Source organism: Dipteris shenzhenensis, chromosome 24 (genome assembly GCF_047967505.1).
Source record: "Dipteris shenzhenensis isolate YYH24624 ecotype China chromosome 24, Dip_SZ_1.0, whole genome shotgun sequence".
NCBI classification, from domain to species: domain Eukaryota; kingdom Viridiplantae; phylum Streptophyta; class Polypodiopsida; order Gleicheniales; family Dipteridaceae; genus Dipteris; species Dipteris shenzhenensis.
In genome coordinates, this window is record NC_141619.1 from 6881030 (window position 1) to 6905603 (window position 24574).

The 24574-nt window shown below is 42.9% G+C and overlaps 1 protein-coding gene across 3 annotated transcripts in view; it reads left to right on the forward strand.

Annotated features, from left to right (window-relative positions):
• Positions 1-24574, forward strand: part of LOC147886138 (heat-inducible transcription repressor) — a 168035-nt gene that overhangs the window by 72988 nt on the left and 70473 nt on the right. For all 3 annotated transcript variants that reach the window (XR_015543325.1, XR_015543324.1, XM_087395649.1), the window contains exon 8: positions 18717-19120. Coding sequence is in view for 1 of the 3 variants with exons in the window: in XM_087395649.1 (XP_087251775.1) it covers positions 18717-19120 (404 nt within the window). In the remaining 2 variants the exon portion in view is untranslated. The remainder of the gene's footprint in view (positions 1-18716; positions 19121-24574) is intronic.

Here is a 24574-nt window from a genome sequence, read left to right on the forward strand (position 1 = left end):
AGAAAGGGAGCTTGAATCTGAGATTTATGGTTTGAAATTCAGTTTTTGATTGTGATTTATTTTCCTCCTCTAGAGATCTAGATTGTGCAACTAATGTGGGTTGAAGTGATGATCATTCAGGCATCTTCCTTGCAGATTGTGGTGCCCCTGGAGTCCAGTTCTCACTAGTTCCAGCCTTTGAGACATCTCTTGTATATAGTTCAACTTGAGCATTCTAGTTCTGTAGTTGTGTCTATGGTCACTATCCCTCAAGAGTCTGAGTTTAAGTTTGTGAGGTGCATTGTACCTTGGTCTTGTATCTCCTTTTAAGCAATTAAAAAGCCTGGATAAGGGGGGGGCCCTGTCCTAGCCCCTCAACCCAATTGCAACTATGTATATCTCTCATATGATGCTCTAAAGTTCATTTCAGCTCTTACTCATGAATCTTCCATTCCAATTTGCATCTATGTGCACATTGAAAAGTATGTAAAAACAGCTTCAAAATTCCTTGGTTTAAAGCATTGAAAAGTACAGAGTGGTTTCACTGGTCCCATTCATTTCTGGCGTGGTGGTTGATATGCTAAATGCCAAGTAGGAGTGGTCTGCGCCATGTGGGTGAGGAGGGACCATGAGGTCATGTACTTGTGTCACAAAGAGAGAGAGAGAGAGAGAGAGAGAGAGAGAGAGAGAGAGAATTTGCAGAAAAGGCAGGCTTTTATCAGGTAATCTGTCATTCTACATATCATAGAAAGACAGCTGCAACCAAAGAGGAGCATGGTCTGAATGCAGGAAGGCATGATCAGCCCACATATTATAAGTGAATGCACTATATTGATGCACATTAAGCAAATACCAGTGATCCAGTCGGGCTTGATATGCAGACTACGCATAATGCTGAAAAGTATAGCCCGGAAGAAAAGGATGTGTCTCTTTCCAGAGCTCAGCAAGACCAAACTAGAGGAGTAGCTGAGTTCCTTGCATTTGCTCAGAGCCAAACATAAGTGTATGATCAGATGTATTATCTCTTGGCTGCGGCGGATTATTGAAATCCCCACAAAGAAAAGTATTTTGCCTCCAAGGATACTACAGCTTAGTCTGCCAGATTTGCGTAGACGTGCACACACGCACATCACCTATGTTTCCTTTTCTTTGGAAAAACTTAATTTTTCTTTCCTGCTTTCTTGGAATTTTGGTAATCATTTGCCATCCATAGAAAGCATACGTATAGCCTCCAATGCAAGTAAATCCTTTTCTTTTCACTTGGGTACGGAGTCAACAACAATAGGTAACAAGATGTACCTTTGCTGCAAATAGACATTGCCTAAGTATGTGATCCTGTACAGTGGGATTTTATCTCCTAGACCATGCAATGTTTCGGATTTGGGGATAAAATGCAGCATGTCATTTATTGGATGTGCTGTAATAGTAAAGCTACCTGCATTTTGTTTGGAGACATTATCAATGGACTATGTATTTCTTGGTGAGATCGGGATGCCCTCTTAGTGCATTTCTTTATGCGATAGCTACCCATCTGATGCTTCGATGTACAGATCATCTTGTGAATACTGAATCCTAATGCCTTGCATAGTTTGGAGATACAAGGAAGAAGGCCCATGATTGCACAAGCTTATGCTGATGATTCCTTCTTCATTGCAAAGAATAACGAGAAGGATCTTTTGCAACTCATGAATGCTTTATCATTGTATGGATTGGCCTGGCTTGTAGGTAAACTTTCAAAAATCAAAGTTTTTGCCTCCGCATGCTAAGAAGTGGCATTTCTCTCTGAGGCCTGGGCAAATTGTGTTGCCCAATCAGCTTGCTCGTCATCTTGGTTATCCTCTAGGATGGATGGTTAATCACTGCCAACAAACGTCATGGGTACTTGCAAAGCTTAAAAAGAAGCTGGAATATTAGAAGTTGAATATTGGCCATTGCATGTTTGACTTTGTATTGTACAATCAATTTTGGTTGCCTACATACAGTTCTTTTAACCTTTGATGATGTTTGGTAAGAAAGATATTGCATCTTTCATGTCCACTATTATGGATTTTTGGCTCTTGAAGCATGGCCATAAGAGTAACTATCTATGGAGCACTACGGTTCGCCAAAGATGCACGCTGATCCGAAATTTTTGAATATTCATATACACATTTTGGCACATAAGGGAAAGACGATGCTGGAGTTTATGTAGGGTGACCAGCCTTGGGCTCCTATGACGCGTCACTTACTTTCACAACTGACCACTCATGCTTTTGGGCACTGGCATCCCGCTCAATGGGATTTTCTTTTGGGATATATTGATGGCAGAATTAAGAGATGCCTTTTAGCCACTAGAATGTTTTCTGATTATAAAGATATTCTTTCTCATCTCAAATGGCACGGCCACAACTCTCTTGATGGAAATTTTTCCTGCTAAGAGTTTGCACTGGCCAAAGGTGTTCGATCGTTCCCTTGCCTTGCAAGAACCCAAACACTCTTATTTCATCTCATCCAAAGGGATTCATTTGGTGGATAATGTGCTTCCTAAAGATGGTACTTTCTTATCTTTTGCATCAGTAGCCAGGCGGTGTGGTTTGGGGCTGCATTATCAACCCTTTTGGCATTATCTTTCTCAGATGCTTGAATGTTTCTTACTGGTGCCAAACTTAGAGCGAGCTTATCGTCTTATGGATTGGGCTCTACATCATGAAGGTTTGGGCACTCGTCCATCACTGTTGGTTGATGTTTCAGTGGCTAAATTTATATGAGTTTTTGATGCCTCCATCTTGGATTTCAGATTGGGCGAATGAGATTTGGTCTATGAGTCGTAATGCCACGTGGTGGTGCAAAAGATCGGGGCAGATTTGGATCTAGAAACTTCGTCTTTGATAATAGTCTTTTTATGGGGGGTGATGGTTGGAGTTATTTCATTTGGCCACTCTTGGCATGTAGACATATTGCTCGTGCTGTTTGTCATGCATGTCTGGCTCCAAGGAAATCCTTGCTTCATCTTTTTTGGCATTGCCCTGTGACTCGTGACTTTCTCCTTTTTCTACAGCAGCGTCTCCAAGCCCGGTTTCCTACTACTTGCTTTTGGAAGCTTTTCTGGCTTTCGGGATCTATCCACAGAGGTAAGAATTAAATCTTTTTTTCACGTGGGTTTGATATTGAGGATTCTGGACTCTGTGGAAAGACAGAAATTCGGATGTTACTCAAGAAATCCTTCTATGATTGTCTGTGTGTTTGTGAGATAGATTCCACTGTTTACTTGTCTTATATTGACATGTTCTGATGCTCTACTTGCATGTTCCTTTTGGGAACTTCTTTTTGTAATATAAGCTTGCATAGGCTTCACCAAAAAAAGGTGTGTGTGTGTGTGGTGGTTGGGGGGTGTGTGTGTGCTTTCTGGGTGTGTGTGTGTGTGTGTGTGTGTGTGTGTGTGTGATATCTTTGTCTCCACCACTTCATTGGACGATCCATATGCCAAACAGTATTTGCTCTGTTGGAAATCCAAGGTGGAGGTAATAACACTCTATACAATGATGACACTGTGATATGTGAAAGCTTCAAAGGACGGACATATGAGGAAGGAGAGCGTAAAATCCAATCCTCAAGCCGATGCTGTATTTCTAAATGAGGTACCGGCAAGTACGGTTGAAGCATTGCTGAGATTTTATGCCATAAAGGACGATAATGAGCTCCCAAGCCATATTTGCGAGCAGCCAAAGAAAAAGATAGAATTGTGCCATCATCGTGAAGTACATCCGCCACAGATGAAATGCCTTTGAAGGAGAGAAAATAAGAACGCCGGGGTTCTTGTATGGCCAAAGGTGGGTGGAATACTTTAGACCAAAAGAGATTCTCTACCCTCAAAGAGTTGCCCAAGAGAGAGTCCCTGCCTTTCCATTCCAAGTGGGATAAAATGTGTTTCCAATCAAGAAGCAGAGAAGAAATAAAAGGGCATCCTCTGATCTTGCCTTGGATAGAGCCAAATAAAAATTCCCACTGAGTAGGCTGCCAATTCCCAAAAGCAGATGTATGAAGATGTAATAAGAGAGAGCGAATCATAAAAGCCCAAGGCTGATCTCCTTGTAGAAATTGCATCATCATTTTCCCTCTGTGAGCAAGTAAATGCATTTGAATATTGAGAATGTTCAGACCCCCGTGCATCTTTGGAGAACAGAGACGATGCATGGAGAGTAATCTGAGACTTTTCTTGCCATGTTTTGAACGCCAGAAAATTTCCATGATAGCTGACATAAATGAAACCAAATTTGCCTTAGTAAACATAGTGAGAGGCAGATAAAATTGTATGTATGCTATCAAAATGGATTGTGTAATTCGCAGATGAACATGTAATGGCCAAGTTGCAAGCTTCCAATATTCAAGTTTTGCCCTCAACTTTACTAGCACCCAATCAGTTTGTTGTGAACGGGTGAGTCCCCATCCTAAAGGATAACCAAGATGTCGAATGAATTGAGAAGCAGGGACAATTTCCCCAGGCCACAAAAGGTTGTGCCAGTCCTGTGGATGTAAAGGCAACAATTTTGATTTTTGAAAATTTACCTGAAGGCCAGCAGCCAATCCATATGTAGAAAGAGCATGCATAATCATGAACAGAGCAGCTCGAGTATGTTCTGGAGTAAAGAAAGAATCATCGGCATATGCTTGAGCAATCATGCTGCGACTGCCATGGATCTCCAAACCGTGCAGCTGGTCAGTGTTCAAGAGGTGATCCAGATATTGAAGCAGTGGATGAGTGGCTATGGCAAAAAGTAAAGCACTTAGTGGGCATCCTTGTCTGACAGAGCAAGCAAGAGTCCAGGATGGAGAAATATCTCCTGAAAGTATGCAGGCAGCTTCACTATCTTGATATAGCCAATTGATGAGTTGCTGCATTTTTGTGCCAAAACCCAAAGCCTGCATAGTCGATGAAATGAAATCCCACTGAACGGTACCAAAAGCTTTGGCAATATCAACTTGCAATAACAGAACATCCTGTTGTGTGTATTTGGCATATTCAATTCCAATGTAGGCATTAGCAATGTTATCGGTGATATGCCTACGCGGGACACAACCATATTGCGCAGGATGCAAGGCTGCGTCTCCTTTGGCATTACAAAGTCCCTCTTCGACAACAGCTTTTCCTATGGCGAGTTCTCCTTGGCATTTTTCCATCTGGACAATTACTCGCACACAGACATATTGCTTCAGCTGTTTGTCACAGATGCTCGCACTCTACTGAATCAGTGCTCCACATCTTTTGGTCATGTCCAAATACTTCTGATTTCATTGCTCTCATCAGACAGAGGCTTCGACAACGATTTCCTACTGTTACTTTTGGTAGATTTTTCTGGTTGTTTGGATTTCATTCCCAGAGACAGGGTTTTGATTTATTTTTTATATGGGTGCGATATTGGACCCTATGGACTTTATGGATGGATAGAAATCATAGAGTCTTTGGTGATCCACTATTTTCATCCTTTCTTTTTTTCAAACGATCTCTACAACAATCATTCTACGATTGTTTTCAGACTCGTTTGTTTGATCAGGATGTGTATACAGCCTATACTGAGATCTTTTCTTGAGTAGTAGCTACTTCGTTTTTTGAAGCAGCTATGAATGTAATTATTATATAGAAATAAAAGCTTTCTTCTCACAAAAAAAAAAGTGTGTGATATCTTTGGATGTGTGAGAGCGTGAGAGAGAGCATGTCGCGAGACAGAGGAGGTTTCGTACAGCCCCCCCTTCTGTCCGTACACCTGTACGGTCGCCGTACAGGTGCCGTACGGCCGTACGAACAAGCCCTCTCCTTCCTGCGCAATCCCGTACAATCCCGCTCCAGTCGTGTGTGTGTGTGTGCATCCCCATCGCTGATCCCTTCTGAAGTCCCTACGTGCGTCCGTACATTCCCGCCTCTCTATACAGTCTAGCCCCCCTGCCCTCCGTTAGCCTCTCTGCCATACTCGTTTTGTTCCGTACAGCCTCTGTCTGTCCCGTCAACACTCCTTACAGTCCGTACGCCCAAGTGGATGTCGATGTCATGGCTGAGGCCTGACAACTTACACCTTCACTATGCTTTTTGGCTCGGCTGTACATACTTTCTATGTCTACTTCAATTACTTGTATTTCATACAACGTTCAAGGTCTTTGCAATGTCAATAAGTGGAGACTTTTTTGGCACTATGTACATAAAATGCACCCTGATGTAATTTCTTTACAAGAACACAACCAACACTTATTGGCTGGCCAGCAAGGCCATTATGCCGGTTATGACATCTTTTATGCTGGTACAATGAACTTTTCGGGGGTATGCATGCTGGTGAAACATGATATGCAGCCTATAGTTGCTTACAATGACCCCCAGGGTCGATGGATGGTGATCAGATGCATCTATCAGGGTGATCTTTATGAAATAGCATGTGTTTATGCCTCTCAAACTTCTGCGACAAGAGCTCGAATGTGGGCCTCCCTCAAACAATATCCTTGGCTGTCCAATGCCTTTTTGTGTGGAGACTTTAATAACTCACCAGCCATCCAAGACAACACCACTCATCGTTCTCACATGATCCCCACTGAGCTTCGACATTGGGAAGATATGCTTTCTTTCTTGCATGAAGAAGATTTATGGCTCTCAACAAGGGATAGAGATATGGGTTACACATACCATCACAATGCCTTTACTCATTACTGGGCTCGACTTGATAGATGGTATTTGTTGCATGCTCAGCAGTATGCTAGATTCACATGTGCACTATGGGTTGATCATTCCCTTTTGCTATCTGATCACTTCCCAGTATGCTTGACATTATCTATAGCACGTCTGACAGATGATATGCCTTTTTTTGGTCGTCGCCTGCTCCATGTTAATGGTGCTTATTTGCTACATCAACAATTTCAGAACATGGTGAGAGTGGCTGTCCGCCCCCTCCTTTCACACGCTCAGGAGGACATGGATTTCGCCTGGATCAGTCTTGCCCATGGTTTGCAGGCTGTCATTCAAGATTATGGACGGAGTTACATGGGAAACCTCAGGCTTAAGCTGAAATGGGCTCAATCTCATAAGCGACAAATGGATTTAATCAGCTCTCATAGGCAGCTTACCTCCTCTGAACAGGATTCATGTGCTTATGCGGTTCACATCATCCATCGAAATGATCTTCGCAAATTAAAGAAGTGGCAAATCCGAGCTCGCATGAAACCCCTTTTGGATAAGGGCTGCTCCTCCAAAGCTTTCTTTAAAAGCCTGCATGCGGATAGGCGAAAGGAGGATATTTGCAGAATCAGGCAAGATGATGGCACCTGGACCACATCCAAATCAGAATTGGAATCGAAATGCTCTAGTCATTTCCAGCATCTCTTCTCTCCTCAGCCTGATCATTCAATGCAAGTGAATGCAGCTAGGTCTCAATTTCTGATGCATGTTCAGCCCATATTGTCCCCGGAACGGGCTCGTGCACTGGAGTAGCCCTTTACGCTTAATGAACTGGATGATGCTCTGAGTCACTTACGTAAAGGCAGCTCTCCTGGTTGGGATGGATTGATTGTAGAATTCTTCCGTGCATTTTGGGGTGATCTCAAGAACACTCTGCTTCTTATGATGAATCATGCTTGGGTAGAACAATCTTTCCCTCCTTCTTGGAAACATGGCCTGGTCAAATTGATCCCTAAAAAAAGGTTGTGTGAGACAATGGCTGATTGGCGACCCATATCTCTTATGCCAGTCATTTACAAACTCATTGCCAAGATGATTGTTCTCAGGGTTCGATTTATCTTGCAAGCAGGACTTCATCCTAGGCAGTATGGGTTTGTTCCCAGAAGACAGATTACTGATAATATCTCCAATGCTTTGCTTGCAATTGAGTATGCCAAATATTCTAAACAAGATGTTCTCATTCTGCAAGTCGACATTGCCAAAGCATTTGATACTGTCCATTGGGATTTTATTACTCAGACTATGCATAAATTGGGATTTGGCCCTCGGCTAGTCCACATTATTTACTGGCTCTATTCTCATGTCACTGCGCAGTGTTTGCTTGGTGGTGGGTTGTCAAGAGCATGGACTATGACCCGCTCAGTGAGACAAGGTTGCCCTCTTAGTTCGCTACTATATGCCATTGCTACTCATCCGTTATTGTTGCATATGGACCATCTTACAACTACAGGGCAGCTTCATGGCTTGCAAATTCCAGGGGCACAGCCGTTTCTTGCACATGCATATGCTGATGATTCATATTTCATGCCCAGGAATTCTCAAACTGATCTCTCTCACTTGATGCATACTCTGAATGATTTTGGCATAGCTGTTGGACTGCATATTAACTTTCAGAAATCCAATCTTTTAGCATTGAAAGAAGCTGATTGGCATGCACTTCTCTGGCTTGGCCACATCCTCCCTTCCCACACTCTTGTGAGGCATCTAGGATATCCCATCGGCTGGAATATTACCCCTCAACAACAGCTCAAATGGGTGCTTCAAAAGATCAACAAGAAGTTGGAATACTGGCATTTGTTCACTTGGCCTCTACATGTTCGACTTCGGATAATACAGTTTATCATTATGGCATACGTGCAATTTTATTTGCCTCTTCTTCCCTAGTCTTTTAAGCATTTGGCTTCCTATATGTCCCAGGCTATGGAGATATTTTGGAAAAGCAAATCTCACAAAAAGGCATTGCGACTTCTTCCCATGCAGGCTTTTTGCTCTCCTAAGACTCATGGGGGACTGAATATTCTCAATCTTCAGTTTCATATGCTGGCAAGAAAGAGCACTATGATTGCTGATTTTTTTCAGCAAAAACAGCCATGGGCTATTATGTTAGCAGCTATGTGTGGAAACATGACGTCCCATGCATATGGGCATTGGATTACAGATCACTGGGAAGCAGTCATGACTACATTTCAGGGGAAGATTCCTGGTTGTCCTGTCTCTACTGCTTTTATTCATGATTGGAAGAGAATTCTCTCTTATGCTAAATGGACAGGTGCTTCTTCCAATCATGGTAATTCTTTTCGCTTGGAGAGTATCCATTGGAGCAAGGTGTTTGAATCGCCTCTCGCTTTACAGGCGCCCATCAAAGCATATAATCTTATGAAACTGGGCATAAGATTTATTGGATCAACATGGTTATGTGCTTTCATTCCCACAAGCTTGCAGGACATTCCCCTTGGCTCTGCATCATCGGCCCATTCGGAGAATACTTACAACTATGTTGCAGCCATTTGTTCCTGTTCCTCCACTGTTTGTACAGGACAGATTGCTGGACTGGAATCTGACTTCCTTATCCCCTGCTACCTGTTCGCTTTCAATGCATAATCTGGCTTCCTCGATGGTTTACAGATTTCTTCTTCCACCGCCATGGATTGATAAGCATGCCAACAATCTTTGGAATTTGGATAGGCCTCTATCTTGGTGGCAATCACGACTCAAGAAAATTTGGAAAGCCAAATTGCCATTGAAACAGAGGCTTTTCTTTTGGAGATGTATAGTGGGAGCTTTTTCCATTGGGGTGAAATTGGCAGCACGTCGCATTGCTTCCTCTTCCTGCCCCCATTGTTCTTATCACCGTGAGACAGTTCCCCATTTGTTATGGTCTTGTCCGCACTCTCGGTTATTGATCACTCATGTTTCTCATTTGCTGCGGCTTCGGTTTCCCTCTATCAGATTTGGGAAACTCTTTTGGATGTTTGGATGCTTCTCATCCCAGATGTCTCCATTCCTCCTTTTCTTTCATTGGACTCGCTTTTGGGTACTCTGGACTATTTGGACACAGAGATTGCATTCTAGGATGGGACAACAGTTTCCTCAGGCATATGTTTTCTTCAGAATGTCCCTCAAGCAATCTTTACATGATAGCTATGCTGCGAGGGACTTGGATGCGACTAGCCTTGAAGTGTTTTCTGACTGTTTTTGAGTTCTTCCATTAGGCTCTCTTTTGGAGTCTAATATCAAGTACATTGATCTCATGTTAATAATATAGTTACTGGTTTTACAAAAAAAAAAGGTGTGTGCTTTCTGGAGTGTGTGTGATGGAGAAGAACTCTCTCTCTCTCTATTTGTGTGTGCGTGTGTTAGGGGGTGTGTGTGTGTGTGGTGTGTGAGGAGTGTGCGTGAGAGAGAGCTGTGCACAGGAGTGTGCGTGAGCGAGACGACCTGCTCCACGTTTGATTTGAACTGTCTGAAGCCTATTCGGAGCCCTTACCTTTGCTCGTGGGAGATTTCGGCCATCTTGCGTGCTCTCAAAGCCACCCTCAGCACCTCGTCTTTAGTTTCCTCTCTAAAGCCCGCTCTGTAAGTGCATAGGATACGTGTAAGTTGTGTGTGAGACAGTCTTCCTGCAAGGAATTTAGTCGCAACAGGTTCCCGTGCGCTCTTGTCCAGGTTTCGGGCCTTTCTGTCTAGGTCCCGTGCCCAGCTGCTATAGCGTCGCTGTCCTTATTTTGGTTTCAACACAATCTGTTTAGTTCGTATACTGTTTGGTTACTCCCTCTCTCGTTTGCTTTGTGCTTAGCTTGTCTATTTCTTTCTGCTTGCTATCTGCTCCAACTGAATTTTTTGTTCAGCCTGTTTATTTTGTCTTGGCCTTCATCCCCCTCTATCTCATAGCTTGTAACCTAACTGCAACTTCAGCTCTGAATCTCTCCATTGAATCGACTAGCTTCAATGACAGAAACAAATAAGTTTCATGTAAAGAGGGCACTCTCTCCAGAACTCAAAAGACAGTCAAGGGAGACTGTGCCCCCCATAGCCCCTTCATCTGAAGATGCTTCCTATGTATTTGACATGTTGAATGAGGAATTTCAACAAAGTAGAAGAGAATGGATGCTACCTGCTTTGGAACTCACTTACAAAATGCGGTTGCCTTCTCTTGTGCATCCTCTGAAGAAGCTCTCTCAGACTGCAGTCATCATCTTTTTCTCAGGGAAAATACCTTCGGCTAATGATGTGGGCCAATGGGTGAATTCCCTCTTAGGGGGATGCTATGTGGAAGGAGTTTATTTTGCCTCCCGAGGATTTTATGAAGTTCATCTCTTGGATGCCTTGACAAAACAAAAGATGTTGGAAATGTCCCCTTTATTTTTTGGCCGTCAGATGGTGCATATCATGCCTTGGTCTCCTAATAAGGACTATCAGAATCTCATCAAGCACCATTGCCCTGTATGGGTTGAAGTGGTTGATTTCCCAAATTACAGGAGAACGGAGCTTCTTGGCTTAGCAATGACATTGGGACAAGTGATCTGTCCCCCTCGTCCCACAGGTAATAAAAATCGCTTTTGCATATTATGGGATACTGATAGACCAACCCCTCCATCTATTGCTGTTGAGATTGAAGGTGTTAATTTGGGAAAGAAATATTTCACTTTGAAATGGGGAATTTTAGCTGGAGCTTGTTTCTCTTGTCACAAGTTTGGACACCTGGCTTCTGAGTGTCCCTCTATACTTCATCCTCCTCCTCCAGCTGCCATTCCCCGCCTTCTAAGAAAGGAGGTCAGAAGACTTATGTGGAAAAGACAGAAGGCAAAGGAGCAAAGCCTTCAGTTCATACAGGGAGTCAAGTCATTTCAGCTCAATACAAGGATAAAGGAAAGGGCAAGCAAGTGGAAAATAATCCCATCTTCTCATGAGGGTTGGTAGACTGCAAAGAAGATAGTGCCTCTCAAACAAAGACCTCTCCAATCTCGTAATTGGGATGCTTCTGTTCCTTCTCCTGGTCAACCATCTACCTCTTCTGACAGCCCCATCTCAAAGGCATGGGTTAATGTAGTCAAGAAGGGTATTCCGCTTTGTGAAGAAGATGATCTGGTCAGGGAATTGGATTTCGAGGGTCAGCAAGACCCTGAGGCAATGGCAAAGGCCTGATGCCTGCTTTTCTTTCTGAAGACTACTCATTTCTTTTACATATTTTCATGCGTGCTTCTCTTAAATGTGTTTCTTACAATATATTGGGCCTCTGTAACCAGAATAAATGGAGGCTTCTTTGGCACTATATAAATAAAACTCATCCAGATGTAGGGTGTCTGCAAGAGCATAATCAGCATTCTTTTGCTGGCCAGCATGGGTTCTTTTCAGGATATGATATATTTTATGCAGGCTCTGTTCAAGTCTCCGGGGTGTGCATTCTAGCCAGACATGATATGCAGCCCTGTGTAGCATATAATGATCTTTGTGGCCGATGGATGATTATCCAATGCATGATCAATGGAGAGATTTTTGAAATTGGTTCCTTGTATGCCTCTCAAACTTTAGCTTGTAGAGCTCGAATGTGGGATTCCATAAAGCAATATCCTTGGTCCGCAAATGCTATACTTTGTGGTGATTTCAATAATTCTCCTCACTAGAAGGACAATACCACACATAAATCCCATATGCTGCCCTCTGAAATTCAGCAATGGGAACATATGATTTCATCACTTCGTACTGCAGATTTATGGACAACAACCCACCCTTCAATTTTGGAATTTACATATCATCATATTGCTTTTACAGAATATTGGCAATATGATGATTATACATGTCAAATGTGGATTGACTATTCTCAACAACTATCTGATTACACTCCACTTTGGCTGAACTTTTCATTTGGCATGCCTCTGGATGATATGCAGCTCTCTTCAGTCAAACACTTACAGGTCAATCAATTATGTCTTTCTCATGGTACATGGTAGAAACCAGGCATCATATCCAGTGGGCAAAATCACACAAGCAGTCCTTGGTACAGATTAGCCATCAAAGGTCCCTTTCGGCTTCTGAACAGAGTTCATTGTCTTGTGCTTCTTCGATAATTGATGCTAATGATAGATGCAATCTTTCCAAATGGCAAACAAGGGCTAGAGTTAAGCCTATGCTAGATAAGGGCTGCTCCTCAAAATCTTTTTTTCGGAATTTACATGCATATTGACAAAGTCAATCTATCATGAGAGTCAGAAAATCAGATGGTATTTGGACCCAGACTTTATCTCAGCTAGAAAAACAATGTTTGGATCATTTTCAGTTGCTTTTTTCTCAGCCATCTTCTCCTACTCCTCAGATTGAATTGGCGCGGAGAAAATTTATTGATCTTGTTTCTCCTATAGTTTCTTTGCCAAAAGCTTCATTGCCAAAAGCTTCATTGCTGGAAGTGTCTTTTTCAGATATTGAGTTGGATGATGCTCTCAAACATTTGGGTAAAACATAAATCCCCTGGCTGGGATGGTTTGACGGTTGAATTTTTTGTAGCCTTTTGGGCTGAATTGAAGGGTCCAATCTTGAAGATCATTAATGTAGCCTGGCAGCATCAACATCTTCCTTCAGCTTGGAAGCATGGTCTGGTCAATCTTGTGCCCAAAAAACTCCTATGTGAGACTATGGCTGACTGGCGGCCCATCACTTTGATGCCTATTTTATATAAACTTATTGCTAAAATATTGGTTCTTCGGATAAAGGATATTCTTCATGATGGTCTACATCCCAGGCAATATGGTTTTGTTCCAAGAAGGAATATACATGATAATATCTCCAATACTCTCATCGCAATGGAATATGCTAAATATTCAGCTCAAGATGTATTGGTCATGCAGGTGGACGTGGCAAAGGCATTTGATACCGTACAATGGGATTATGTCTCTCAAATCATGTCTAGACTTGGTTTTGGGCCAAAGCTAGTTAATATCTTTTATTGGCTTTACTTAGATTCCACTGCACAATGTTTTATAGGGAATCATTTGTCTAAGTCATGGACTTTGGCACGGTCAGTTCGAAAGGGATGCCCTCTCAGTGCTTTGCTCTATGCTATTGCTTCACATCCTTTGCTTCTTTATATGGATCATCTAGTTGATACTGGACAGCTAGTGGGGCTTCAAATTCCTGGCTCGCGGCCTCTCATTGCATAGGCCTATGCAGATGATTCTTTCTTCATGCCAAAGAATTGTCCTCTGGAGCTTCGTTTATTAATGGATATCCTTTCTGACTTTGGGTTGGCAGCTGGTCTAAATATTAATTTTCAGAAATCAAAACTCTTGCCTCTCAAGCATTGTGACTGGCATGCTCTCTTTTGGCCCGGTCAGATCATTCCTCCGGAGAACATAGTAAGACATTTGGGTTATCCAATTGGCTGGAAAATCAGAAATAAGCAACAAATGTCTTGGGTATTCAACAAAATTCAGGACAACTTAGAATATTGGAAGATCTCCACTTGGCCTTTGCATGTTCGGCTTCGAATTGTCCAGTCCATTGTTTTAACTTATATCCAGTTTTGCCTGCCTTTATTACATTGGTCATCTCGAGATCTCTCTTCTTTTATGTCTCAAGCCATGGAGATTTTTTGGAAAACTAAGCTTCATAAAAAAGCTTTGAGGTTGCTCAAAATGGACCTGCTTTGCTCTCCAAGAGTGCATGGAGGTTTGAATATTCTCAACATCAAATTTCATGTGTTGGCAAGAAAGATCACTATGCTAAGGGTATTTTCTCAGCAAGAGCAGCCATGGCCTATTATGTTGGCGTTTTTGTGTGGCCAGATGCACACAAATGCTTATGGGCGTTGGCTAGTTGATTTATGGGAAGTAGTACTTGGCAAGTTTCAAGGTAAAATACCTGGTTGTCCATTTTCTACTGCCTTGATTCAGGATTGGAAGCAGGTGCTTTCTCGCATTAAATGGTCTCCCCATCATGCTTCTATAGCTTCATCTCTTCGATTGGAGAGCCTTCACTGGAGTGCTGTTTTTTACTCTCCTACAACAACCAATCAAAGCTTACAATCTCATGAACTTGGGCATCCGGTTCATTGATGATGTGGTGGATACTCCGGGGAATATTCTCTCTTTTCCGGCAGCATGTCAACAATACAATCTTGGGATGCATCATAGACCCATATGGAAAGTTATTGCAGATCTCTTACTCCCTTTTGTTCCGATTCTATCTTTGGAAGTAAGAGACAGGCTTCAAGATTGGCAACTTCAGTCTGTAAGTCCAGGATTATTCTCTCAGCCTTTGCATCTATTGACTTCCATACAGGCTTATGGATTGATTTTACCTCCTCCATGGATTGCTCATCATGCAAATGCTCTTTGGCATCTGAATAAGTCTTTAACTTGGTGGAAAGGAAAATTGAAATTGATATGGAAGTTGAAAATGCCATTAAAAGAGAGACTCTTTTTCTGGAGATGTATTGTTGGTATTTTTCCAGTGGGAGTGAAATTGGCTCAAAGACGGATTGCCTCTCCTCTTTGTCCAAGATGTCATCATACTCCTGAGAGTATTCAGCACTTATTGTGGTTTTGTTCAAATTCTAGAGAACTTCTGGACAAGATCTCCTATTTTTTATCTCTCAGATTTCTAGCACACAAGTTCTCAAAGTTTTTCTGGATGTTTGGCAGACTATCAGCTTCTTTGTCACAGCATTCTCTTTTCTTTCATTGGATCAGATACTGGGCTTTATGGACCGTCTGGTTTCAGCGAAATCGTGCATTTCTGAATACATCACTTCAGCACCCTTATGAGTTCTTCAGGGCCTCATTGCGGCAGTCCTTATTCGATGCCTTGCATGAGGAATATTTGGATGTTTCTTGCATTCAGCTTTTCTTTTACTGTTTCTGATAGATAGGGCATTGGCTCTTTTCTTGAGCACTGCCTTGTTGTAAAATGGATGTTTCATAATATAATGTTTTTAGTTTCACCCAAAAAAAAAAGTGTGTGTGTATGGTGGTGAGAAAGCTATGGTGAGTTCCTCCCCATCTTCGTCCTCAGCTGTACCCTCAGCCGTACCCCTTGTTGTTTCTCTGTCTGTACCCTCGCCTGTACTTTGTTCCATACCTCCCGTTGTTCCCCCATCCGTACACTTCCCCTCTAATCTGATGTCCGTATGGCTTGATGTACCTGTGCACCTGCCATGAATCCTTCCGTCCCCTCGTCAGTACATCTGCCCTTAGCCGTACTGTCTGTACAGCCTGCATTGGCTGTACGGCCTTCCGTATAGGGCATTTCTCCACAGTCCTTGACCTTTTTTTTCACCCCACGACCTCTCGTACATCTGTCCTTGCGCCTTCATTTTCCTCTCCTACTGTATGGCCTGGTGTCCTTTTGACCTCCATACAATCATCTGTACCTTCCCACGTTCCTTTCGTACAGCCTACCGTTTCTGCAATTACTTCCTTACTTGCAGATGCCTCTTCCGTACCCTGGCTGTCCTTACCTGAAAACTCTTCGTCCGTACAGCCGGTTGTATCTGCATTTATTTCTTTTATACAGCCTATCTTTTCTGCTGATACTTTATCTTTTTTGCCTCAGCAGCAGCCCCCTTCCTCTCAGCTTTTTCCTGTTATATCTTCTAATCTCCTTCCTGCTGCAAATGATGGATCTTTTGTGTTCTCTGCTTCAGTTCCTCCTCCTGCCTCTCCTCCTCTTGCACGTGTTTTCATTCAGAGAAAGCGTGGTGGTTTGCCTTCCTCACGTTCTGTCAAATCGGCGAAGTTGGATCTTACCAATGGCTCTTCTTCTTCACTTCAGCTGGATCTTCTTCGTCAGTTGTGTTCTGCTTCCTACACAGATGTTCTTCCATTGGTTTCACCGTTTGTTTGTTCTCTGGACCCTGCCTTTCTGGTATCTTCGATAGGCTCAATAGTTTGGTGTCTATCTTTATTTTATGGGCAGGGTTTTATCTGCAGCTCAACTTAATCGTTGGGCTGAAGTTGCAGTGGGTCAGGATTGCTTTTCCTCCTTTGTCTTTTTGGGCAAAGGTTTTTATTATGCCCACTGCTCTTTGACTGATGTGGTGGAGCGACTTGTCAGTCGTGCTGGTATTCATGGGGCTGGTTTCTTTGCCTATGTGATGCCCTAGGATCCGCTTTTCGATCCGTCTGCTTCTGTTCTGATTCACTGGCTTGTTTGGATTACCCTAAAGGCGTTGCGTGTGCCTCTTCTACAGCATCTTCCTACTCTTGTAGCACTCTTGGGAAGGCCTCTACATATTCCAAGACAAGAGTTTTTGCAGGCTACTCGGGATGTTCGACTTTGTATTTTATGGGATATGATGCAGCCTGTGCCCTCTTCTCTGGATCTTGATCTGGGTTTTTCCCATGTGATGTGTATCAGGTTGCATTTTGCCTCTTTTCCTACAGTCTGTTATCGGTGCCGTCAGGTTGGTCATTTTGCACGTGCTTGCCCTTCTGTTTCCATGACCACTCCTCTTGTTCCTTCCTCAGCAATCAAGGTTCCTCTTCCTTCTCCTCTGGTTTCTGCTAAGGCTTTACTGGATAAGCCTTCTTTTACTGCTCCAAAGCATTACTAGAGGAAGGTAGAAAAATCACAAGTCAATCTTTCTCTTGCTGAAGAAGTTCATGCTCCGACTATTGTTGAGCATCATTAGCCTCCTCGTTAGGATATGGATGTGCCCCTTGCAGAGGAGATCATACAGGATGCTACACATGCTCTTTCTCAGGTTGATCCTCGGAGTGAAGCTGACATGCTTAGTCTTGCTTTATCAGATGCAGCTCCTTTGTCGGAGGATACAAATGTTGATCTAGCTCCTTTGCCTCTGATGCCTGTGCTAGAGTTTTCTTTTGTTCGGGATGCAGATGCACCCTTTTCACTGGATTCTTTTCATCCCATGTTACAATAGGTTTTTGACCCTGTGATTCAGAAGTTTCAGGTGCCGGCTTATATTAAGAAGAATCACAAGGGTAAAAAACAGCTTGTTTTTATTAATGGTGTGGTTTCTTCGCTACATCAGTTTTTACAAAGCAATAATCTGAAGCTGAAGGATGTTGTGTTTGATCCTCCTCCAGCTTGATATGTAACTTTTTACTTGGCTGCCTCATGACTTTTGCTCTGAGGCTTTACTTGTAAATTTTTCCTTTGTACGTATTGGTGGGTTTTTAACTCTTTTGGGGTTTCCCACGCATAAATATAAGATTTCACTAGAAAAAAAAGTGTGTGTTTTGTGTGTGTGTGTGTGTGTGTCTCCACGGGAGACTGTGCCTCATCTCCTTTGGCATTGCTCCCATACTCGTGATTTTTTGCGCTTCCTTGGGCAGCGTTTGCGAGCTCGTTTTCCAAATGCTACCTTTGGAAAGCTCTTTTGGATCTTTGGGATACACCCACCTACTCATGATTTTGATCTCTTTTTTGTTTGGGTTCGCTATTGGGCACTTTGGACTCTGTGGAAGGATAGAAATCAGTCTTTGGTGATCCTTCTTTTTCACCTTTTTCTTTTTTCAGGCACTTTCTGCAGCAATCTTTCTTTGATTGCTTACAAACTAAGTACATAGATTATGATGTGTATCTATCTTATACTGAGATCTTCTCGTGTTGTATTTTTCCACTTCCTGTTTTGGGATAGTGATTCTGTAATATAAAGCCACAAAAGTTTCACCCAAAAAAAAAAAAGTGTGTGTGTGTGTGTGTGTTGTAATTGCATGTCTCTTCTTTGGAGACTGCTTCTTGTAATATAAACATACTTGGATTTCACCCAAAAATAAAAAAAGTGTGTGCATATCCCCAAAATTGATGTGTTTCACTATATTGATATATGATTGGTGACCCTCTATGAAGTTTCCATCTTTCTTATATTATTCTTAATAATGGAATTTTGAAGTACTTGCAAGGCCTTGTAAGGTAGAAATTAGTTTTGGATTTATTCCCTTATGTTACGTCCTCGAATCCTTGTGAAGAGTGATGTCACATTTCCAGCCACTTTTTTTTAAAATTTTAAAAACATTGTTACAAGTGGAGAACCTCATTTGCTTGCATGTGTATTTAACTGGAAGATGCTTTACTTTTGGAGCAGGTTTTGACAGTTCAAGCAACTAATTTGACCTCAGAGAACCTGCATCTAACTTTACTTGCACCAAGTTCCAGAAATGCAAATTCTTCTTTACATGCTCCTTTCTCTGCTATTCAACCTGTTCCACAGATGAGCAATTTCATGAGTTTTCATAAAAGGAAAGAATGGCCAGTTGCAAAGAATGAGGATAACAGTTTTGAGCGAGACAAAAGTAAAGCAGAGGCAGCTAGTGTGCGACCAGGATCATTACAGCGTTCATTGTCATTACCCCCAGTGAGACCGATTGAAAGCATCATGGGAATCTCTCCTATGGTCGTAAAGGAAAGAGCAATTTCTGCAGCTGACATTGCAGCAGAAAACAGCTCTGCACGGACACATTTATGGCTTCAAAGTACTGTTCCTCTGGGGTATGGATTCTGTAACAATACCTCACAATGTCAAGATTTTTTAAGGAACTATTTCAGATATTTTTATTGTATCTAGAAGTTGATATGATGCATTCTGTCTAGTTCTTTTCAGGAATGCTAAAAAGGGCAATAGTTGTGGCTAGTAACTCTCTCTCTCTTTCTCTCTCTCTACACACTTTTTTTTTTTGGGGTGGAATCTTTGAGTCATTATATTACAAAAAAAGCTATCCCAGAAAGGGAGAGCTATAATACATCAAGAGAAAATCTCATTGTAGGACAAACATACATCATGATCAAAGACACGAGATTGCAAGCAATCAAAAAGCGACTGCTGCAAAGAGTGTCTGAAGAAAGAGAAATTGGAAAAAACAGGATCACCAAAGACCCTATGATTGCGATCCTTTCAGAGAGTCGAGAGTGCCTAGTACCGAACCCCAACAAAAAAGAAATCAAACTCCTGTTTGGGTTGATCTACACCAAAAAGCCAGAAGAACTTGCCAAAAGAAATATGAGGAAACCGAACTCTCAAAATCTGCCCAAGGAAGTCCAAGAAAGCACAAGAGGAAGGACAATGCCAAAAGAGATGAGGCACAGTCTCTCTCGGAGCCAGACATCTGCGACAAATAGAGGAAGCAATATGTCGTCGTGCCAAGAGTTGTCCATGAGGAAGAACACCCAACAAAACTCTCCACAAGAAAACCTGCTGACGGAGAGGAATCTTCGAATTCCAAATCTCTCTCAAACATTTCCGCCACCATTTCATAGGACGATCAAGATGCCAAAGCTGATTTGCCTTTTGCGAGATAAATGGTGGAGGAAGTAGAACTTTATAAAGAGAAGAGACAGTTATATGTGCAAACTGCAGAGGACGGGATGGCAAGCCCACAGAAGAAAGTGTCCAGTCTTGAAGATGATCCTGTAGATGCAATGGAGGAACCGGCTGAAAAGGTTGGAGCATCAAAGTAACCTTATGCCAAAGTGGACGATAATGCATTTCAAGGCCAAATTTGGCAACGGCCAAAGGAAAAGTAAGGGGAAATCCAGCATCATCATCAACATCCTGAACCAAACGAATCCCCTTGAGACTCAGAAAATACGAACGTCGAGGCTCTTGCAAAGCCAAAGGAAGGGCGAACACTCTAGACCAATGTATACTTTCAGCTTTGAAAGAGTTGCCCTGCAAGGAATCACTGCCATGCCAATCCAAGTGGGAAAGGATATGTTTCCAATCCATTAACAAATGGGAAACCAAAGGACAACCAAGGATTTTGTCTGTCTGTCTCTCTCTCTACACACACACACACACTTTTTTTTAATAGTGAAATCTTATATTTCTGCGTGGGAAACCCCAAAAGAGATAAAAACTCGCCAATAAGTACAAAGGAAAAATTTACAAGTAAAGCCTCAAAGCAAAAGTCATGAGGCAGCCAAGTAAAAAGTTACATATCAAGTTGGAGGAGAATCAAACACAACATCCTCCAGCTTTAGATTATTGCTTTGTAAAAATTGATGTAGCGAAGAAACCACACCATCAATAAAAACAAGTTGTTTTTTGCATATAAGCTGGCACCCGAAATTTTTGAATCTCACACACACACACACACATTTTTTTTTGTTGAAAGAAATTTTGCATTAAAAAACATTTACATTCATAGCTGTTCTAGTGTGGAACAACTACTACTCATAAGAAAAAATTGACAACACACACACGCGTGTGCGCGCGAGCGAGCGAGCGAGAGAGAGAGAGAGAGAGAGAGAGAGAGAGAGAGAGAGAGAGAGAGAGAGAGAGATGCATTAACGTCTGCAGGAGGCCTCGCGGGCGTATGAGACAAATACAAAGCCAAAAGGTTACTCATACAAGCCACTAAGGGCTGAAGCAAAGGGCTCACTAAGGCCCTTGCTGAGAGCTAAATAGCTAAGCTAGTGACCTAAGTAGTAGAGTAGAAAAAAATTAGGAGTGTCAGTTGCTCAGAGCTAAGGCTCCTAGTACATGCCGAGGTCCCATATATCCAGGTAACCTAGTGGTTCTCTGATGAGATGTGAGAAGCTCTCGTATCTGTGTCTGTCAAGTTGTCTATCGATGCGGTGGAGGGCGTGGGTCTCCTCGATCTCTTTATCTGAAGGGCTACATCAAGGGTGACTCCTCCTCTATGGTGGTCACTTCTGAGGAGGGCTGAGATGGATTGGACCTCGATCGTGCGTGGTGGGCCTCTCTGTGTTGCATGTGGAGCGCATGTCTCTCGTCTGGTAGCATCGTGTTGGAGACTCCCACTGCTAGTCCATGATGCTCTCGTCTCATCAACCTCCTCTCCCTCAGCCTCGCCGGCAACTGAATCAGATGCATAGAAATCTGTAACAAGTGTCTGTGCTCTGCCGATCTCGGTAGTGGCCTCAATCCCTGCTGCTCTCTGGTTTGTAGCTGTCATCGCATCTCAATGAGATAGTGCCCAACAAAGACTTGATCGGGAAAATGGATGAGAGAGAGAGAGAAAGAAAGAAAGAAAGAAAGAAAGTCTATTAACGTCCACGGGAAACCAAGAGTTCTATGGGACAACACGAAATCCATCTAGTAGATCAGCTTAGGGAGGGTGCAGGGCAGCTCCCAAGGAATGCAAAAGCAAAATGGATGTGTGTGTGAGAGAGAGAGAGAGAGAGAGAGAGAGAGAGAGAGAGCGGAACAGGTCGGTGCTCCTCCCTTCTTGTTTGCCGCTCAACCTGCATGTGTGAGAAAGAAAGAAAGAAAGTCTCCTAACATCCATTGGAGACCAAAAGGTCTCCTCTCTGATTAGGGCTATGCCTTCACGGTAAACTGCCCATTTCCATCCTTTCTGGCAGCCTTGACTTTAGCCCTGCCTTATTCTTGAGTTGAGCTTGTGTAAGCTCCTTAGCTATCCATACTTCGGTACCCTTTAGCTTGTAATATTGTCGAAGAAGCTTGATCCGCATATCTTTTTATTTCAGTGTAAGGATTGCATGACCTTTATAGTGCGTAATAGAGAGGTCAGAGCAGAGTTGGTTGGCTAGGTTTTCCTGCATGTGTGACAAATTGCAGAGTGGAGCAGGTTACTGCTCCGTCCTTCATAGTGCGCATTGCTCAACCCGCTCCCAGTTGGGGCTTCAGCCCTCCTGAGCTCCCGTTTCGTTTTCCTCATGCCAATTTCAGGCGGTTTGACACTAATCTTTGTTTCGACCCTCTGTTCCGCCTCAGGTTCAGACCCCCTCGGGTTGCGTGTAGGTTGACTCGGGGTTTTGTATCAATGGCGTCTGCTTCCTGCCTCTTCTGTGAGCTCAAGCTCAGACTTGCAGCTTTAGAGAGGAAAACAGATGCATGGGAAGCACAAGGAAAACAGGAAATTGTTCATGAGGTACTGCAGATACACAATACAGCAGCACCCACACCACAGATGGTGACTAAAGTCCTGGTCACAAGTCAGCTTCAATCAGTAAAACAGGAAATTACAGCAATACTGGACACTAAAGTTAAGACACCTTATGTGTATGAAGAAGTACAAGAACAGGAAAAGAGGGTGGCTAATACACGACTTGTACGCATAGGGGGGCTACCAGAGGGCTGGTTTGAAGGAACTCAAAAGGAAAAACTGGAAAATATCATGGAAAGAACCCCACAACTAGAATGGGATGCTGAAGACGTAATAGTTGTCTTACAGGATGGGACACAAGCCAAAGTATGCTTCCAGAACAAGATGAAAAGAAGCAAGATTCTTAAGCAAACCAATAAGCTGAAAGGCACTAAAATATGGATAGTGGAGGAGCTCACCCCAACTCAGCTCAAAATGAAGGCCAGTGAATTGGATAAAGTGAACGATGCTCGAAAGGAAGGAAAATGGGCTGTTTACAGAGATGGAAAAGCACTTATAAGAGACTTCAAATCCAAGCCTAAAGACTTTCCATCTTAAACTGATGTAATGCAGGCCGATTATCGTTGGTAGAAGACTGTAGAAACTATTGTTCACCTATAATAACTTTGTGAGTGCTATATACACTCACAAGAGACTTTCAGTCTATAACTGATGTTTTGGTGTTCACCTTTTGGTGTGTGTTTGTCTCATAGGCCCGTGAGGTATCCCGATGTTGGAATATGAAGCCAAAGTGAGTTATAAAGCCTATACGCCTGGCACACGCAATAGATCCGTTTCAAGTTTTGAAGAAGTGACGAGATGTAAATCCCGGAAAAAAAATGTGTATTCTAGGTGGTCTAGGTGGTGTTTTATAGTCTAGTGAGTCCTAGACGCGCCACGTGTCATATTGGGAGGTATCCCATAGAAATTGTGACTTTCTAGAGTCTAGTGTCACACTATATAGTGTTGTACTTTTCTATTGTCTATTACAACAGTCAACATCAAGCTATCAATACATTGTGAGTATTTTGGTTATTGCCTTGTAGTTGTACTTTCTTTCCTTCCCATTCTCCCTTTCATTATGCTTTCCATATTTTCATTCTGTTCCTAGCTAGATTGCATGTCTCCTCATATGGTATCAGAGCCTTCCTTCGTAGCCCTTCCCTTGCTCCTTGCTTCTCCATGAGGTAGAGGGTGGCCGGAAAGAGAAGCTGCCCTCTCTCCTCTTGGAGGAGCTCCCCTTCCCTACTCCTCTCCATTGAAGGCTTCATCAACATAGAATCCTCCAACGTTGTCTTTTTCAACTTGAGATTCTGCCACCTCTCTTCCCTTTCCTTGGTGAGCTCTTCTCCTTCCTTCAGCTACAAAGATGTCCTGGAGTGGTGCTGTTTCTGTTGCTCTCTCTGTGACCTGCGGATGATGTGACGCTTCTATCTGGATCTGAAAGCAGAATCACGACTTTGTGTCTGTAGGAAAGTTGTAGAGGACCTTGAGTGCTACAATTTTCGTTTTTACATCATTGCAATCCGAGTTTTCCATGAAAAGATATAGCTCTTGCAAAAAGTGATGAAAATTATTCCTGCGCGCGGATTTTGTTCTTGAGTTCATGGGATGATAGTTTCCAGCCTACTGTCACTATCTTCATCTCCACCTCCATCTTTTGCTGCTCCAATTGGTGCCCACGAAGCTATGCTATAGCTGCCCACGCAGCTTCTCTTGCTGCCCACGTAGCTATCCTCTCTGCCCGCCATCTAGCTGCACACATTGGTTCTAGCTGCCCACACTGCTGCTCTTGCTGCTCACTCTTCTCCTGTTGCCCACGAAGCTCTATCTTCTCGCCATTCAAGCTGCCACATTGCACACCTCATCCGCCTTCTATAACGGTGTGTAGACTCCACACTAATTTGCAGCAAGAAATGATCTTGATGTGAGGTACGGTTACTTCCCGGCTTCTCTGATTACTTCTCTGATTGCCCGTGGTGCTAGGCTTGTATATTGAGTGACTCTACTAGTCCTTGTGGCACCTCCAGCCTCTACATCGACTTTTTGGTGACTCTCCATCTTCTATTTTGAGAGTCATGCCATGACTGCTCCA